Source organism: Gossypium hirsutum, chromosome D03 (genome assembly GCF_007990345.1).
Source record: "Gossypium hirsutum isolate 1008001.06 chromosome D03, Gossypium_hirsutum_v2.1, whole genome shotgun sequence".
In the NCBI taxonomy this organism is placed as follows: Eukaryota; Viridiplantae; Streptophyta; class Magnoliopsida; order Malvales; family Malvaceae; genus Gossypium; species Gossypium hirsutum.
This window is the reverse complement of record NC_053439.1, coordinates 34,639,366-34,660,001: the sequence shown is the minus strand read 5'-3', so window position 1 is coordinate 34,660,001 and position 20,636 is coordinate 34,639,366. Positions and strand designations below refer to the sequence as shown.

The following is a 20,636-nucleotide window of genomic DNA, read 5'->3' as shown; positions in this document are numbered from 1 at the left end:
CATGTAATTATTAAATTCGCTCGAATTTGGCCAATAAAGCATTAATTGTGAGTAATGTTTTAATAATTAGGTTGATGTTTCAACTATTTCAATTATCAATTTTCAAGAAGTTTGACCGCTAATCTAATAATAGTTTAATTAATAATTAAATGGTTAAAAATGTTTATCACCCTACATTTATTGTTTGGATTTTATCTTATTATTATAAGAGTGTTTAATAGTAATGTTATGTTTTTCATAGAGTTGGTGGCGATTAAGATGCCTAAATATAACAGCTGGAGCTGATGGGTTTTGATTAGGTCATGGTTATTATCTCACAGTAAACATGAGAACAAGAATTCATAATTAAATAATAGCATGGTTTCTACTTTTTAATGTTTTTCTGGAACCCAAGACCCAGATGTAGGGCCAGGGCTTCACCTTGGGGGACTCTGCTACTTTTTATTACTTTTGTTTGTCCTTTTCACCTCTCCATCTCTCCTCTTTTTTCCTTTTTTTTTTCTTAAACTTGTTTTTTTCCCCTTTTTGATCTCTATATATCAACTTTTAGTTCCGCACTTCAATTCTATCACTCACCTATGCCATTGTTAATCTTCTTTGGGTGAAATAGATGAGAAGATTGAAAGGAAGCCATTTCTTTTGAGGGGAATGTTGTCTGGCTCGAGGCCATCAACTAGATCTATGGATTTCTTTTTCATATATCAAAATTTGAGAGATGATGATGATTTAATCATTAATCATAGGTTAATGACGTCGGACCAGGCTTCATTCCCCCCAATTATTTGCTTCCAATTTTGATTATGTTCTCTTGGTAAGTTTTTTCTTTTGGTTTCCCTTTCTTTATTGGTTTTCTCTCGTCTCTGTCACATGTAATTTTATGAGTGTATTTTTTTATTGATTTTTGAAGATTTCTTGTTGATGGGGTTCCTGGAAATCGAGGTTGTTGGGGGGGTGTGGGCATGAGCAGATTGGTGTAATGATGAAAGATTTTGACTGCTCTTCCCCCCCCCTTCTTTTTTTTTCTGACTGAAGAAGAAAAGGGTATGAATATGATATGATTATGATTACCCTTTTACATGGCCATATCTTACATTAGGGTTTTTCTCACTCAAATGATTAAGTAATGTAAAAGAAAAAATAATTATTTTATCATTATTGCTATTATGGTATTCCATCTAGGAATAGTATGTTAGCATAATCACTTATCACATTACACTCGTTTATTTTTCCCCCTTTCTCTATGGATTCAGTGTAGTGTTCATCATTGAACTGATTTATTTTTCATGATGGCTTCAAAAATCTTGTGTCTGCCTGTCTGCCTTTTATCTAAGACCCTGATTTTTTTTCTTCATTTTTCTTAAAAGACCATGATTTCAGGTTAGGGTTTTCTCTTAAAACACATGTGCTACTTGAGATTCTCTCTTATAGTAGTAATTTTTAACCAGTTTTCAACTCTGGGGATGCTTAAATCGAGGTGTTCTTTGTAACTGTTTCAGGTCTTTTGTTGGTAAAACAAGAAGTGGTGGGTGGTGGATGATAAGGATGCTGGAGCTATGTAATCTCCACCATTTATGTTTTGTTTTTATGCTTGCTTTTATCTCTGCTTAACTTTGGTACTTACTAATACTATACATGCTGTTACTGGTTTAGATCTGTAGTATCCTTTGCAAGTTTCAAGGTTAAATACATGGAATTCACTCCCTGGATTGGAAGTATTTGTAAGGAGATTCTACAGTTCTTAGAATTATAAGCAACATTTGATGCTTACCAGCTTTTGATTAAGAGTATGTTTTACACTTCTTCATATTCCTTAAAGAAAAGGAGAGGTATGAGAGAATAATAAACTTTAAAAGGAATCAAAAGATTAGTGGTTAATGAGAAGTCTAGGAGAATCAAATCCACTTGCCAATAACTATGCCACTTACTTGGTCTTAATTTTATGAATGAAACACTTTGCATAACCATGAGAGGTTTAGAGCTTAGCATTAGTATTATTTATATAAGAAACTGGTTTTGTATTTTGGGACTGATTTTGCTATAAAGAAAGAATGATGTGATGGATTGGACCTCTCATTTTTTTGCTTGAATCATGTGGTCTTGTCTCTTACATGATCAGCTGCATCCAGTTTAAAAGCATAAATAATAATGATGGGTCTAATATTTTCGGGGTTTTGTAAACGAAGGTAAGTTAAGAGACCTCGAAATTTATGGTTTGAGAATAAGTTTGGCTTGATAATCAATTTGAATAATATCATGGTATAACACAAATAATCGTAATTTACAATTTCTTTTGTTCATAGTAATAGTTGAGTAGTGTAAAACCAATACGCCCAACACATAGAACCATGGGGGTTTCACGTGTTTCATCTTAAATACATAGCATTGATTCAGAGGACTGATAAAAGAAACAATGCAGAAAAGAAAGGAAAATCAGTGGCAAAAGGGAAAAAAAAGGCTACTTCCATCTATAATCATTTCTCCAGATAACATAGGATTAAGCGTGATTAAGTTTACGTCTTTCTACGATACCAATCGAGGAAAGGAGAGAGATAATTTGGAGTATGAGTAGTGTGATGATGTTAATTAACGTAGTTTGTTTTAGATGGTGATGTTATGTAGAATTGTAGGTGAGGGAGGCAGGGGGAGCAGGGAGTACACAGAAATCCAAATAGAGAAAGAAAACAGGTGATTTGAAAAGGTGAATGAAAGACAAGCATCATCAACAGGGTTATGGGTCTCTATATGTATATGCAAGTTAGCTGATTGCTTATTGTATTGTGTATGTTGAAGTAAGGGTTATAACGCTTAGGTTTGGATAAGTTCTGGGAAAAATACAATATGAAATCTTGCGGTTTTAAAATAAAAGACAAACCAAACTAAAATTAATAAACCCAAACTGAAACTCAAACAAATACTACTATTGGAATAGGTTTTATTTTATTTTTCAACCCTAACCTCTAAGTCTGTCAACAAGGTCTGAAGCTGAGGCAAATGCAGCACTGAAATGCCTTTAATTGTCTGACTCTCTCTCTCTCTCTCTCTCATGTTTGCTATTATGCAGTTAAGTCAGCATCAGCATTGACGCCATGGGTTACCCTTTTTAACTGAGCGTAATTAATCATATATGGACTACCCATTGTGTCATGTTACAGTAAGCTGTATGAATTTAACCCAAAGTTTTTCTTTTTTTGTAGCATTCTCTTCCATAATCTAGCTACAAATCTAGTACATGCATCATTGTCAGCTTATGTGGTGCAATCAAAACTCCCCTGGCATATGCTCTACATATCTTTTTGCATTTCCAAAGCAAAACCAAAGAATCTAATTTCAAGCCATGCAATGTGGTGCAACCTTGATCAAATTGCTTTTCTTTCTTTTCTTTTCTTTTCTTTACTTTTTTGCATAATTTTTTTTCCCTTCCGATTAAAAAATTATTATTTTAGTCTTTTATTTAATTTTTCATCTTTTTTATACATTAATTTACTTTTATTTCAAATCACTCTAAAATGGATGGAAAATTTATCGTTTTTTAACTTTGCTAACATGGCATACACGTGAATTTCCATGTGGAGGACATGTCAGCATTTAATTGATTTTTTAAAATTTTAAAAATTTAAAAAAAATATATAAGAATTATTTTTTAAAAAAATTAAAAATTTTTAAAATTATTTTAAAAAGTATAAATATATATTTTAAATTTTTTTAAATTTTGAAAAACTAATTAAATGTTTACATGTCATCCAAGTGGCAGGCCACATGTATGTCATGTTAACAAATGTTAACTTTTCTATTAATTTTGGGATGATTTAATAAAAAATATAAGTTTAAGGAATAAAAAATAAAAATTAAACGAAAGGCTGAAATCACTTTTTTATAAAGTTAAAAAGCCATATAAGTGATTATGTTGTGTAACATATTGGAGTATTGTGTTTGTATGCTAACATATATGTTTTCAAGAAGTTTGGGTCAGCCCAATTTTAAACTTGGATTAGCCCATTAAATAAAACATGATTCACTCCTTAGATCCAATTAGATTGAAGCCCAATTCCATGCTCATCTATTTATGAGTTAATTGCACCATACATCCTAAAATTATAACATTTATTCTAAATTGGTCCTCAAACTTTAAAGCATTTTAAATACATCTTCAAGTGGATCTCAATTATTAAAATCATTAATTTAACCGTCAATTGAGATCTCAAGTCTTATGTGGCATAGTTTAAACTGAAAATTTTAAAGAAAAGAAAATGACTATTGTAAATATGGATCTTGTAAACATCTCGATTTTAAGATTTTTGAAACTTTTACAAATTTTTTACTATTCACTCTCTGACTTTTTTTTTATTTTACTTTATTTTTAGTTTTAACTTTTAAATATTATATGGTAACATTTTACTTTTCTTTAAAAAATTTATTTTGAATTATGTAACATAAGATTTGATATATCATTTAATGGTTTTGATAATAGAAAAACCTGATTAATATAACATCGATAGTTTGGGGATGTAATTAGAATGTTTTGAAGCTTAGGGACCAATTTAGAATAAATGTCATAATTTGAAGATGTTTAGTGCAATTAATTCTATTTATTTATTATTTCTAAATTATTTTTCCAAAAAAACTTATAATTTTTTTCTAAAAGCTTCACCCAATTAGATTCAAGCCCAATTTTTTTTCTTTATTGTTCCTTGACATATATAATTCTTTTGCCCAAAAAGCACATAACTTCAAATGACATGAAACCATTATCTTTTAATTTTTTACACTTCAAGAGAAAAAGATAGCTTTGGTTTCAAATTTCAAACCTTTTCCAATTAATTTAAAAAACCCTTTCGCAATTCACAACAAACACCAAACCCTGCAAATATTTCAGGGGTAAGATTAGAAATGTTCATGGGTTAAGTTGGGTTAGGTTGCGACCCGATTTAAAAATTTTCCAAACTTTGAATCTAGTTCAGTACAACATGCTCAAATAACTCATTTCACTATTTGAAAAATAAGATATTTAAAATCTATAATTTTATATTAATATTATATATTTTTTATAGTTAAATTTAAATAAAAATATTTTAAAAATTACTTATAGAAGACAAAAAATTTTGCTCAAACTTATGACGGCTAACAACCCAATCCATTAACAAGTCTACTCAAGATAAAAGAAAAAGTATAATAATTAAATTTCAAATTTGCAAAGAGTATATGAACTTATAGCGAATTTTAACCTAATTAAAAGTGTTAGTTTTGTTTTCAATAAGGGTAATCGCATTGATATTCCCAAACTAATAATCCGGATGTAAATATAATCTTCAGGCTTCAAAGTATTCTAATTAAGTCTTCAAAGTATCATTAGTCATTACTTTATCAATTAGATTATTCGATCAACTTGAGTGTTAAATGTTAGTTTGGATAATGACGTAGAGCATATATAAAATGTAAATAATCCTCCTAAATTTATTTGAAGTATACTACCTCTTTTATTTGACATATTAAATGCAAGTCATCTATGCAACAAATATACATTTAAATTCTAATATGTTAAAAACCATATTCTTTTTTAGAAATGTGTCCATATTGTAGTAAATATGTAATTGTTTTAAGTTAATTTAATAGAATATGTTGAAAATTTTTTTGAGAAAGTATGTCGTTTTTCTAAAAATTTATCGATCTATGTTGATTTTGGAGAGAGAAAGGAAAATGTGTCCAACAGGACACGTTTTCACTGCCACATTAGTGAAAATACGCCCTGCAGAACGCGTTTTCCCTTCAATGGTAACTTTTCCAACGACTACAAGGGCTCCAACAACCATAAATTTTCCTATATAAACCCCTTTAAACTTCATTATTTTCAACCAAATACTCAATACTCATTCTTCCATCCTATATTCTCAATCCTCAATTTTCAATTTTCAATCCTCAATTATTTTTTTAATTATTATTTTTTATTTTTATTTTGTTCGGTTTTATTTTGTTCATTATGATTTTTAAATGGCAAACCAACTTATTCGTTTGGATGAAAAGCATATCTCCGGTGTTCAATTAGAAATGGTAAGAAATTTTATTAAATTATTTAATTTTAAATAGTTAATTATTATGTTGTTTAAATTATTAATTTTTTATGTTTATATACTCAACCCGAAGATCAAATTTTGGAGACGTACATGTGAAGATGATTATGGCTATCAACCCCGACATGCACGTGAAGATGAAGACGAAGGAGATGAGGAGCTGTCAACCCAAATAGTGCAACGGAACCCTAGGTGTGCCTAACACCCACCCAATTGTGGCACACATTCGAGATGCCGATGATTATGTTATCTTGTAATTTTTTGTATAATTTGTTTTAATCCCAAATGTACACTTATTTACAATATACGAAACAAATTTATTAAATTGGATTGATTTGTACACAATCATATTGTGAGTTTAAAATTTACAATTATTTATGTTAATTTTTCATTTAAGTTTTTCTTTGTCCATTTGTTAAGTACAATATTTTCAGAAAGAAAAGAATTACTTAGAAGGTTCGAAAAAGGATTAAAACTTTGGCTTAAGTATTGTAATATATCTTATTTCAATAATTAATATTAACGTACATATCTGACATTAATTACCCTGATAACTCTAGTTTTACATTAATTCTAAGTAGATGGATTTTTCTATATGTTCCACAAGTCAGACCAATTCAAGCGAATCAAATGAGCCCATTTAATAAGTTGACATCTATGAGTCGTTCTATGCGCAATAATCATGAGCTTTAATTCGCGACCTGTGAGATATATATAGTATTATATATAATGTATAGTAACATTTTAGAACAAAGAAGAAAAATACCATTAAGTGAATTAGTTATAATTTTGATAAGTGACAACTCTTATTATTTAATACCTCGTTAATTATAATTTTATAATATCAATTAAGACCCATTATTAATTATTTTACAAAGTGATTTTATAAATGTATACATTTATATTATTCGAGAGTTAAAAAGAATATTTTTTATAGAGTCAATATCCGGTTTAATAGTATCGCTTATATTGGACCAAAATCTATTTTCGCCCTAAATATATACACTCATATTATTAAACATTTTAAAAATAAATAGATAAATAATATTGCTTATAAATGTATACATTTATATTATTAAATATTTTCTAAAATGCTTTCTACAAAATCAATTTATATGGTAAGAGTTAAAAATTTCTTAATCTCATTAATTATTTTACAAAGTTAATTTAAAAACTTTTTTTATATATATTAATTTTAATAATTTTTAATTTTTAATAAAAAATTTTCCATAAACTTTTTTTTCTAAAATCAATTTAAAAAGCATTTTTATTTTACTTCATCACTTTTAATAAACATTTTTATTCCTTTTTTAAAAATTAGATTAAAAAATATTTTAAAAATTACTATTCAAAATTTTTTTCCAAAAACTTATATTAATGGTTAATTTTGTTCAAATAATATAAATGTAGCTGGCTTGCTTGGCTTCACAAATTCCAGACACCGTGTTAACAGCAAAGCCAATGCGTGGCATCTCTTTAAGCCTCAGAAACATATCCGACCACTTCTCTATTCCTTCTTCCAAATGGGACCATCCTTGTTTTTTGTTTGGAAATTTCACTCTTAACCTTGCAAATGCATTTATTTAATTGTAACCAACATATTAAAATTATTTAGAATATGAACCCCAAGGACAACAAAGGAAATAATTATTAATCTTCTCTCAGTGATGATACGTATGGCCATCGATTATTCAATGGCGGCCATGCAACCTCAGCCAACCACATAATCTTTACCTTTTTTTATTAATTGTTAATGAACAGATTTGATAACTTTCAAGCAGGCAGGCAGGCTGAGCTTTTGAGTGTGCTTTCTCGAGAGGAAAAAAAAAACAAACAAACAAACAGCAGTTAAAAGCATAAAACCATGGTGGCTTTAGGCCTCCAAGCCACACATTTGATTTCCCCTCAAAAGTTACCAATACGTAAACAAAGAACCTTTAGCAACATTGTCATCCGGAGTAGTATTGCAGAGCCGTCGGGAGAACCAGCACCATTGGGACAAAAAACTAAATACAACGATGGGTTGTTTGCCAAGGCATTTATGGGTCTTTTCGCCCGCAAGATGGAGAAGTTCGCGGCTGCACCAAAAGCTGGAACAGAACCAAAGAAAGGGGTTTTCGACTATGACTATGAGAGCTTTGTTGAGGTGTCAAAGAGAGTAATGCAAGGGAGGTCTCGGTTGCAGCAGCAACAAGTGGTCCGACAAGTGCTCTTGTCCATGCTCCCACCCGGCGCACCAGCTCAGGTGAACAACTTATTATAGTTTTAAAAATTGGAACTGTTCGGTAAGTTGTGTTTTAAAGTAATTATCATGTAACCTTGTTGCTGCTATGGATGCAGTTTCGGAAATTGTTTCCACCAACAAAGTGGGCTGCAGAGTTCAATGCTGCACTCACTGTTCCTTTCTTCTACTGGTTAGTTGGTCCATCTGAGGTAAATTTTGTTTACTCTTTGCTGTTTTGCACTTTCTTCTGTCATCTAATTGTAACCAATGTTACTTGGTACGATGAATGAACATTAGAGATAAAATTTTTAGATTGCATTTTGTTTTCTTATTAAAAAATGGTAAATTAATTTTTATATATTAGATAAAAAAATAAATTAGTCATTTCTCTTAAAAATTTCACCAATTTATACCATTAAAAACTGGCATGATTGATGAAAAAATCAGACAATAAGGCATGACATGCCACGTATACCTCATGTTAACATACACTAATCAGTTTTTAAACAGTAGAAATTGATAAAATTTTTAACAGAACTAATTTACTCATTCTGTTTAGTATAAGAGACAAAATACAATTCAACCCTTGATACAATAGACTTTATGATATTTTTACTCAATACAATTTCTATATGATACTTTTACCAAAAATTAAAACCTAATTCGGTAGGAATTTTCTATATAAATACCAAATAAACACAATTTAAAGTTTGTGAATGGTTAATTCTACTCAATAATGTTATAATAAATGCGATTTTTGTAACAGAGGTGGTAACATTTTATTGGATTCCCTGCTTTTCAATGTAAGATAAAGGTTATACCCCTTTGATCATAATCCTAAATGGTCATCATTCCAAGCAACATAAGCTTGCGTTTCAACATCTAAAACTCACACTTTCTGCATTTTTGCATCTCTAATTCTAACTGATAATAATATTTATTAGGTTGTGGAAGTGGAGATAAATGGAGTGAAGCAAAAAAGTGGGGTTCATATTAAGAAATGCAGGTACAGAACTTGATTCATTCATTCATATATGAATTCATGAATGCTCTTAAATCTACTTAATTCTGCAATATTTTTTTCTCTAAAGGTACCTAGAGAACAGTGGGTGTGTTGGTATGTGTGTGAATATGTGCAAAATTCCAACCCAAGATTTCTTTACCAATGAGTTCGGCCTTCCATTAACCATGATCCCAAGTATGTTCTTTCAAAATTTTGGTCTTTGCCCTATTGAATTTTCAGCTTCATGTTGGTAATGGTTTAAAAGGTTAAATGATTGGTCCTCAGATTTTGAAGACATGAGTTGTGAAATGGTGTATGGACAAGTTCCACCATCTTTCGAGGAGGACGAAGCATCCAAGCAGCCTTGTTTTGCAGAAATATGTAAGTTAATTCCAGTTTCATTGTAGCAAAAAAACAAAAAAGGGCTAAGTTCTCTTATGAAGGAGCCATTAATATTATTTTTTCTTACCATTAAACACCATGCGCAGGTTCCATGGCAAACCCCAAGTCTAGTGTCTGCCACAAATTACAAGCTTGAGATCATACTTCCCTGCCTTAGTTCTCTTGCAGGGAAAAGAAGTCGAGGGAAAACTACCTCATATACATACATACATACATGTATATATAGTTCAAGACTTCTTTCTTATACCCTGTTAGTCTACATGATCTTTCAACCTACATACATCTTATGCTCTTTTCTTTTTTCTTTTTGTTTTTTCTATAATTAAGAGGAAATGCAGGCAAAATTTGATAACATTATTTAAAAATCCGTGTATATATTTACCGGTTAAAGATTATTTAATTATTAGAATGTTTTGTCTACCGTGTTTTATATAATTTTATAGAATTTAATTACAATTAGAAATAATAAAAACTTACAATAATTAGATCCTTTAAAATATTAGAATTTAATAATTTTTAAAAAAATAAAATTTTAAATAAAAAAACTAACTTTGAAAATATATGAATAGATAATATCCAGTTTAAATATCAAAAATTTATATTATTATTAATAATTCGAATTTCAATAACGATATCAAATAGAATTAAAATCAAAGTGAATTTAAATAATAAATATTTTTGAGCTTATATTTATACACATCATAGATTAATATCAAATAATAAATCTAATAATTAAAGTCGTAAGATATAAATTCATAAAATAAAAATAATCCTTCTAATAATTAAAGTCGTAAGATATAAATTTTATCTCTCGCTTTTCATGATTTCGTTGAAGAAACTTGTGCTACGTCAGATTTGGGCCTAGTGTGAACTGCAAATCAATGGTGTGATGGGATTAGGGCCATAGGGCCCAACAACTTCAATTTGTCATATTTTTTCATAAAATTGAGACTTAGCCACATCTACCTAATGAGCTCAATTTTATAAAATGGTAAAGCATAATAATATTCTTTCAATTATTCCGTTTGTTTTATTTTTTTTATTTGAATCATCCAGCTTTTTAAAAATAAATATTTTAGTCATTTTTCATTAGTTGTTTAACAAAACTCTAATATGGGTTTTGTTTTATTGGCCTAATAACAAATTTAGCCCTCCAATGTTTATACATTTTTATCAATTTGATCTTAAATCTAAAAAATTCAATAAATTTAATGGAACTTCTTTTGTGTACTTTTTTTTGGTGAGAAAAACAAAAAAATTATATTAAATAGTCATAATCTGAAAATTTGAAACTCTAGCAATCTCAACAATCGCTGCTATCTCTTTTAGAATTTTTGCAAATACTTTCAAAGCTAAATCTCTCTTTAAAACCATTTTGGCTAGACTGTCCACAATTTGCTTCTCTCTCTGGGATATGCTTGATCTCCCATTACTCCATAGTTTGTAAAAACATATGGATCCTTCAAACCAAGGACGAAGTTAATTCAGTCACATGGATGTCTTGAAGAGCTTTGACCACCTCCAAATTGTCAGTATGAATGAACACCTTCTTGCATCCCTTCCTTTGAAATGGTTAAGCCATCTAAAATTCCCCACAATTCAACATTAAAAATTGAACAAAATTCAAAGTATCTATTGTATCCAGCGATCCATTGCCCATCTTGCTTATACGCCACCCCTCCAGTAGCAGCCCACATTGCATTCAACTTAGCAACACCTTCAGTAAATAATTGAAACCAATTACATGTCGGATTAGGATTGTGATCGAGTTTGCGCTGTCCAAAAGAGTCTTGTTTAAGCATTCTAAAGTATTACTTGGCCCAACTTATCGAATACTTGATGGTCTCAATAGAATTCCATGAAATTTTTTGAAAGATATAAAGATTTCTATTTTTCTATATGTGCCAAGCGATTAAGCCAAATATACTAAACCAGAGAACCCTCACATTAGGCAACCACATTGAAGAACCCAAATTTGTTTCCATCCACTCAAATAGATTACCAGAAAAGAAATTGTTCTGTAGATTAGTAGGGACAATGTCTAGCCATATTTCCTTAGCAGCTGGACAATACCTAAGGACATGGATTAAATCTTCAGCTCCACGCTGACACAATGAACAAGAGCCAGTTTGTGCGATGCCTCTACGTACTCTTTCCACATTAGTTAGAAGGTGTTGTTTAAAAACAGGCCATAAGAAAAGCCAAACGCGTTGAGGTCCCTGAAACTTCCAAATAATCTTCCACCACCTATCCTTCGCATTCCAAGAGTTTTGACGGAACATTTTGTAGGCGCTCTTAATGGAAAAGGATTCTGTCGATGTGCCAGTCCAAAAAATTCTATCATTACCTGCTGAAGGATGAGGGGGAGGAATACTTACAATTTTTTTAACAATATCTTCAAGTAGCCATACCTAAAACAAATCTAATTTCCACAACCCATCAAATGCAACCATGTCACATAATAGACAATCCAACACAAGATTATTCTAAGAAGGCATATAGTTTATTAATAGACTTAAGTTCAGAATCTAAAGGTCTTTCTAGCATCTAATAGAGTCCCCAACCCTAACAAACCAACATACGTTTTCACATAGCAAAGGCCAAAACTTAACATGAGCTTTCCATATAGCTGAACACCTTCCTCTCATAAGGCTTTCAGGCAGCATTTCCTTCATCTCATATTTCGATCTCAAAACTTGGACCCATAAAGCATCAACCTCCGAAACAAAGATTAAAACCCAACTTTGGTAAAAAAGAAAAATTTTAATCCTCTAGATGCCGAAATCCTAAACCACCACATGTATGGGGTTGACAGATGGAATCCCAATCAACCAAGGAAACTTTTCTCCCACCACTAGAAAAGCCCCAGATAAACTAACGTACCAGTCGTCCAATTTCCTCGCAAACACCTTTGGGGATTTGCATAGACTGCATGAAACAATTTGGGGTAGAAAGAAGGACTGATTGAGTAAGGGTAACTTTAACTGATATCGAAGGTTGCTTAGCATCCCAATTATTTAGTTTGCTTCACACCTTTTTCCACCACAAATCTCACAGTAGAGCAAGTGACCCTATTGTGAAAAAAGGGGTACACCCAAATAAGTACCAAGATTACTCACTTATTGAAAACCAAGAGTACGATTGAAACTATCACTTAAATCCTCCTCCACGCCTTTTGAGAAATACATAATTTTTTTCGGTTGTTGACCCAATGCCCTAAGATATTATAGAAGTTATCCAAAATTTCCTTAAGGACCAAACTATGTTTCAAATCTGCCTTAGCAAAAAAAAACCAAATCACTTGCAAAAAAACAAGTGTGAAAAAGGGGTACACCCAAATAAGTACCAAGATTACTCACTTTTTGAAAACTAAGAGTATGATTGAAACTATTTCTTATATCCTCCTCCACGCCTTTTGAGAAATACATAATTGTTTTTCGGTTGTTGACCCGATGCCCTAAGATATTATAGAAGTTATCCAAAATTTCCTTAAGGACCAAACCATGTTTCAAATCTGCCTTAGCAAAAAGAACCAAATCATCTGCAAAAAACAAATGTGATAATGGATATCCCAAACCACTAGATAGTTTGATAGGGCACCATTTATCACTAGAAATAGCCAAATGTATGCTATGCCAAAACCACTTCATGCATAACACGAACAAGTAAGGTGATAATGGATATCCCTGTCTAACTCCCCTAGCAGGTGAGAACTTTGATGTTGGATTCCCATTCCACAAGATTTGCATGGTGGAGCTCGATATGGTTAACATGATAACTCTTCTAAGATAAAACAGAATGCTAGCTGCTTGAAGAGACAAATCAATGAAATCCCAACTTAGCCTATCATAAGCTTTTTCTAGGTCAATTTTAACCGTCATCCATCTTTTGTTTTTGGACTTCATAGAATGAATGGCCTCTTGAGCTATAAGAATATTATCTGAGATGTTTCTGCCAACAATAAACCCAGCTTGCTCTTGGCCAATGATTTTAGGGAATATCACCCTAAATCTATTGGCAATAATCTTCATAACCAATTTATATAATATTGAGCAGAAACTGATAGGTCTATTGTGTAATTTGATCTCTCCTTTTTTGCACTTATACTTTTTATTTTTTGTATTGAGGGTTAGTTTTAAAGAATGGGATAAGATAAAATTTATTATCTTGGATTTTTGAGTATTTCTATTTTTAGTATATTTCTAATGAAAATTAGTTGATAGTTTTTTTAGCTTTTTAAGTGAAAGGATAAAAAAGAAAAGCAAGTTTGAAAAAAAAAAAAGAAACCAATTTACACAATGTGTAAACGTTGAGGGTTAAATTTTTTAGAATTAAGACTAAATTGACACAATGTATAAACATTAAGGGTTAAAGTTGCTATTATGCCAAATTTAAAAATTGTCACGTCATTTTTTCGTCAACAATTTAATGACTGATGATAAAAAAACCAAATAGTTGGGTGACCATTTTGTAACTTTTCTTAATAATAATTGAGTAATTATAAATTTAGTTTACCCATCGAAAAAATAATAATTGTATGACCAAAATAGAATGAAGTAAATAGTTAAATAACTATTTTTGTAATTTACCTTTTATAAAACCAACTTGCTGCCAACTTAAATATAAAATGTTCATTGATGTGTTAAGATAATTGTGAAGGTCCTCGCTAAAAGGTTAAGAGACTTACTGGGGAAGTGATTGGAGACTGAGATCGGTTTTATGTCTAATCAATACATATTGGATTGGTCCTATACGAGATGAATCTAGGTAAAAGTATCATGTATCATGGGCCCTTATATTGGGTAAAAGTATTAATTTGGTATTTCTTTTAAGTACAAACCCTTAAAATACGCTTACATGATGTTAATGATCAAATAGTATAATATAAAAATAATAATTAATTATGAAAAAGGTAGCAAAAATAGATTAATTATGAAAATAGACATTTGCTATTAATTATGAAAATAGACATTTGCTACAGTATTTTGACGGTGTCGCCAGACAAATTGACTGCACTCGACTGACATGTGATGACCTAAAATATTCAGGGATTTAATATACAAATTTCCCGTTTTCGTTAGCGGCTGAAAACCAAACTGTAAATGGCTAAACTGCTTCATAAACTCCCATTGTTTATTATTTTATTTTATTCTGAGTGGGTAAATTGAACTAGTTTTCATAAAGGAATAACAACACCATAGTTATACAAGTACACATACAGTGTTCTTATTTTTTTCCCCATCACAAGCATGCTCAAAATATGCTTTGAGGTTTCAGAAAAAATATGGAACTTGCAACTTCTCAGACTCTTAACCGCTACCTTCTAAATGGGCAGAAGAACGACAACTTTTCCAATTTCTGTTCTTTTCCTACTGTGATGTTTTCCCCGAACGGATTGATGCTTCTATTTCATTCAGATTGACCGTATGAAATGGCCACTTCTTTTGGTCTTACCTGCAAGATTATTCGGCTGGAAAAGATAATGAAGTTTCACTGTCATTACAAAGAGTTCAAATTTTCACTTGAATAAAATATATTAGCAGGCCCTTTTATCCCATATCAATGAAATCTCCCTATGAATGCTCTACCAAGCGAGGTTCTGAACTTTCAAAGACTTATTCTGAAATTTCATAATAAAATCATTTTAGTTTAAACAAAATTAGGTATAAAAATGGTAGGCTCGTTTGTATGCTTTGTACTTATGAAGCAAGGGGGGTTTATGAGGCTACTTACCCATCTACAGTTTGGTGCCGTCGTGGCACTTTTAAACCCTAAAAAAGGGAAACTTACATATCAAGCCCCTGAATATTTTAGGTCATTAGTGTTGCGAATTTGTCAAGCACTGCCAGGCCAATGTAGCAAATGCCTATTTTCGTAATTAATTTATTTTCCAGCCAAAAAAATTATAAATTTTATTTTTTGTCACATATTAAAATGTGAGACTACCACATCATTATGTTATTGGTCGCCAGCGCCATGTTAATTTATTTTAACAGTGTTTGTTAGGTACCTAAAAAAAAGTATGAAGCTGGCTTACAATTTTCATATTTAGGTGCCAGTTAAGTCCAAAAATATTTTAGATAGGAATAGATATAAGTTATCAAATTCAAATACATTAAGTGTAAATAATTTAATATTACCTATTTCCATAAAAATAACATTGTTTATATAAAATCAAGCCACAATTTTTTAATACTCCGGAGATTGTAGATTGGAATAAGTTTATGGATATAATGTACTGTTGAAGAATATCATTTGGAATTTAAGTTTGATATATATTTTAATATGGCGCATGTGTCTTCTTCTTTTTTTCAATTTGGTATATATATTTGATAAAAATTAAATATTTTGATATCTAAAGGTAATGGTGTTAATTTTTTAATATTTAATTCGAGTTTTAAGATTGATTTTATGAATGTTAATTGCTAATATTATTAGTGTTTAACTTATGAGATGTGGTGTGGTGATTCTGATTCGATAAAAGTTAATTGTTAATATTATTAGTTGATTATGAATTTTCATTAAATCAATTCTAAAATTCAAATTAAACAGTAAAAAGTTGACATTGTTACTTTCAGATACTGAAGTGTTAACTTTTTATCAAATACAGATATCACATACATTACAAGTAGTACATAAAAAAAGAATATCAAACTAAATAAATAATTAGGAGTTTAAAAGCAATTTAAGGAAGAATTGGTGATTAGTATAGAAATGTAAAGGTGATGGATGATGAAGAGGGGTGAGCCAGACAAAAAGGAAATGAACTCTGATTGGGCTAAGATCACGCAACCCCTCAACTATTGGATACCCAAACACCCGCTTGCCGTTTAGTTTTAATTTTAAGTTAACCCATTTCCAATTTTTGAGAAAAACAGGCAAAAGTTACAAGTTTGTTTCAGCAGCAAACAAACAGCTCCATCCTGCTTCCTCTATAAACAATTAATTAATCTACCCATTGATAATTCATAAAAAAAATTAATTTAAATTCATTCCACGTCATTTTTTAAATAAGGATTTATATTTGATACAAGTAAAAGTATTACGGAAGTCTCTATATTAAGTGCCAGAATACATTTTGTTTCTTTTACTCAAAAAAATGAGCAAATGAGTCTTTATATGTTAGATCAAAGAGTAAATTGATTCTTTTGTTCAAAATTTTATCAATTCCTATTTGTTAAAAACTGATCCATACATGTAAGTATAAGGTACACGTGGCTTGATTATTATGTCAACCATACCCGTTTGTAACCGTGAAAATGAATTGATTTTTTAATAGAAATGACCGATTTGCTCTTTGATCTAATGTATATAAACTAAATTGTTCATTTTTTTAGCAAATGGGCATAATGCAATCTAGCTCCTAATATAGTGGCCTCCATTATGTTTTTACTATTTGATGTAGAGATTGTGCACAATTTTATTAACTATTAATAAATATTGACGCAATATCAAATAAAATTTAAAAACTAAATTCACTTCATTAATGATATATAAAACTATACCATTAAATATTAACCCTTTTAATAACATATCATTTTATTCATTGAATACCAAGACATCAAATATCAACTACTAATTAATTTACAAAACAAGAAGTTGATAATATGATATTATAGCATGATCACTAATTGCATTTATTAATTTAAGACATACGACTTTTGAGGTTGGGGAGTTGCTTTTGATTCCCTTAGAAGACAGCATTAGCAAATTGAGCAAACATATTATGTCTGGGAGTTGCATTATCCCAAGTAGGCAAGAATTTTTCAATATTGTTAATAGTAAAAAGAACACACGTGACACACATCTTGGTTCCTTTTATTACAAAACCAATTGAGGAAAGTAGGCGAAGGTCACATGTAGGCTTAGAAAATAGAGCCCTAAAAAATCTGTTCTCATGCATAATAGGGATAAATTTTGGGCAGTAAAAACAGTAGGTTTGTGTACATGGGTTAGGTCTCTGAAAAGTCTACAAAAGGAGGAAGGAGGTTCCAAAATCAAAGCCGCAGTAATCGTTAGCCAACAAATTTCTGAATTCCTAGACCAACCAGGTGAAGCCTTTTTACGATTTTAGGGGCCTCTCTTATGTCTTCCAATCACATGATTTTGGGATTATTGTTTGGACTCTAACTAATTAAGCTAAACTAGTCCAAGTCGTCTAGAAATGAGAAGAAAAAAGGATTGTAAATATTCCTTAGAATATGGGAAAGAAGGTTAGGCCAAAGCCACTTCCTCTCCAAACTAGTATGGGAAATAAATCTGGAATTTGAGGGGTATCAAACCCATAATTTGAACTGGGGATTCATGGTTCACGCAAAAGTTAGTGGAACTAAATAGCATTGGAGTCCCATGTGACTCAGCTTTATCATACGCATCCGTGACTTTATAGATAGTGACAAAATTATGTTCTCTACGAAAAGGTAATTAAAATACTCACACGGCATTAATTACGGTATTTTATAATCAAAAGTTTATCTTAATTTTGGCAGCAAAAAAGTTGATCTTAATTCACGCAGCATTTGCAAAGACTTTTGGTGACGGATATTATCATTCTCTACTATTACAGAGACTTTATTAACACGAGACCCAACATCGATAACAGTAAGTTAGGTTCTCGTGTCTGTTCCAAGACCTTCCATGTTCCCATATCTTTGTTTGGATCAAGTTTTCAATGTCGTCCCCATAACATAACATTACATAACAACATATCCTCCAAATTTACGCAGTTGATCCCGTGAGCTGCATGAATGTTTCTTGTCTTTTTGGTTCCACCTTAACGTCTAACGACCTCACAACTTCCTGCTTATTTTTTGTCTATAAATGAACTCCCCCTGCCATTAACACAATCCCACCACCACCTATAACGCATTCGAGAAGAGCCAAATTATAAAAAATGGCTGCTCCTATAACAATGCTGATTCTTTGTACATCTTTTTTATCCCTTAGTTTACTTTCTACTGCTTTCACTTCTCGAGATTACGCTGATGCTCTTGAAAAGTCTATTCTTTTCTTTGAGGGACAACGGTCGGGTCCGTTGCCGTCTAATCAACGCCTCAAATGGAGGGGTAACTCTGGTTTGTCCGACGGTGCTTCTTATCACGTGGACCTTGTGGGTGGCTATTATGATGCTGGAGATAATGTCAAGTTTGGCCTTCCAATGGCCTTCACCACAACAATGTTGGCATGGAGTGTTATTGAATTTGGCGGTTCAATGCATAGTCAGATTGGGAATGCAAAGACTGCCCTCCGATGGGCCACGGATTATCTTCTAAAAGCTGCTACTGCTACCCCTGACAGTTTATACGTTCAAGTGAGTGTGTTCAAAGTTTTGAAACTTCGGGGAAGATAACAAAATCATTTTTACAATGTTGTGATATGTTATAGGTGGGAGATCCAAACATGGACCACAAGTGCTGGGAGAGACCCGAAGACATGGATACCCCACGCAATGTATACAAGGTGTCTGCTCAAAATCCAGGATCCGATGTAGCAGGCGAGACGGCTGCCGCATTGGCTGCAGCTTCGATAGTGTTTAAAGATTCCGACCCTTCCTACTCTGCCAAGTTGCTTCAAACTGCCAAGAATGTAATAAGAATCCATAAATTACTAGCAGTCTCATTTGTTCTTTTCATGTTTCTAATCTCCTCTGTTTATGAATGCAGGTCTTCGATTTCGCAGACAAGTACCGAGGGTCTTACAGTGACTCTCTGAATTCTGTGGTCTGCCCATTTTACTGCTCTTACTCTGGATACCAAGTAAGAAATAGTGAAATAGACTTTTGGTTCATGTTCCATTGGAAAATTAATCATGATTCATTGATCAAAATGGTTTGAACATGCAGGATGAGCTTCTTTGGGGAGCGTCATGGATGCATCGAGCGACGCAGGACAGTTCGTACTTATCATACATCCAATCCAATGGCCATACCATGGGATCAGATAATGATGATTTCTCCTTCAGTTGGGATGATAAGAGAGCTGGGACAAAGGTCCTTCTTTCCAAGGTATGTCCTCGAGCCTTCATGACTCTCCGAATCAACATCAAACCCGAAACTTAACCAGTTACGAATGATTTTAATTCTTAACAGGACTTCTTGGAGAAAAGCACATCAGAGTTTCAATTATACAAATCACATTCAGACAACTACATATGCTCCCTAATTCCAGGATCATCAGGGTTCCAAGCCCAATATACACCAGGGGGCCTTCTCTACAAAGCCAGTGAAAGCAATCTACAATATGTGACAACCACAACTTTCCTCCTCTTGACATACGCCAAATATCTCAGTACAAATGGTGGAGTCGTCACATGTGGGACTTCAACTGTAACAGCTGAGAGCCTCATAGCACAAGCAAAAAAGCAGGTGGACTACATCTTAGGCGATAATCCAGCCAAAATGTCATACATGGTTGGGTTTGGAGAGAGATATCCACAACATGTGCACCATAGGGGTTCATCGGTTCCATCCATTAAGGCGCACCCTGATCGTATAAACTGCAACAATGGGTTCCAATACCTTTACGCTAACTCACCTAATCCCAACGTCCTTGCTGGAGCCGTCATAGGTGGACCTGATAGTAAAGACAACTTTGCTGATGATCGTAACAATTATCAACAATCTGAGCCAGCTACTTATATTAATGCACCCTTTGTGGGTGCTCTTGCTTTCTTCTCGGGGAAAGCTTAGAAGAGCAGTGAATATGAGGAAGAAGAGAAGCTGATGTAGTGAAAAGAATCGCTTCCATTTCCATATTCAAGTTGTGACCCCTTGTTGTTATTATTAGTAGTAGTAACTAGTTTTGAATTATGGTTTCCACTATACCAAATCGAATTATATGTGAAGGGAAAATTATTACTTAAGAAATTCTTGGAATTGTAAGAATACATATATATATATTCTGAATGTTTCCTTGAATGACCTATCTTAATCTAATTTTAAACA

The 20,636-nt window shown here is 31.9% G+C and overlaps 2 protein-coding genes and 2 long non-coding RNA genes across 4 annotated transcripts; all 4 read left to right on the top strand.

Moving 5' to 3' along the window:
• The first annotated feature begins 244 nt into the window (after positions 1–244).
• LOC107950782 (uncharacterized) lies at positions 245–1,782 on the top strand. The gene is made up of 2 exons (XR_001698206.2): positions 245–811; positions 1,497–1,782. It is a non-coding gene; the product is annotated as an uncharacterized lncRNA (long non-coding RNA).
• A 1,913-nt stretch (positions 1,783–3,695) lies between these two features.
• On the top strand, positions 3,696–6,390 carry LOC107950781 (uncharacterized). Its single transcript, XR_001698205.2, has 2 exons — positions 3,696–6,045; positions 6,139–6,390. It is a non-coding gene; the product is annotated as an uncharacterized lncRNA (long non-coding RNA).
• Positions 6,391–7,654: 1,264 nt separating this feature from the next.
• On the top strand, positions 7,655–9,970 carry LOC107950780 (beta-carotene isomerase D27, chloroplastic). Its single transcript, XM_016885739.2, has 6 exons — positions 7,655–8,310; positions 8,406–8,498; positions 9,234–9,295; positions 9,381–9,487; positions 9,578–9,673; positions 9,781–9,970. Exons 1-6 carry the CDS (start codon positions 7,930–7,932, stop codon positions 9,828–9,830), a joined length of 789 nt encoding a protein of 262 aa, XP_016741228.2. The 5' UTR covers positions 7,655–7,929; the 3' UTR covers positions 9,831–9,970.
• An 8,305-nt stretch (positions 9,971–18,275) lies between these two features.
• On the top strand, positions 18,276–20,636 carry LOC107950779 (endoglucanase CX). The gene is made up of 5 exons (XM_016885738.2): positions 18,276–19,004; positions 19,079–19,279; positions 19,357–19,449; positions 19,536–19,697; positions 19,782–20,636. Exons 1-5 carry the CDS (start codon positions 18,588–18,590, stop codon positions 20,379–20,381), a joined length of 1,473 nt encoding a protein of 490 aa, XP_016741227.1. The 5' UTR covers positions 18,276–18,587; the 3' UTR covers positions 20,382–20,636.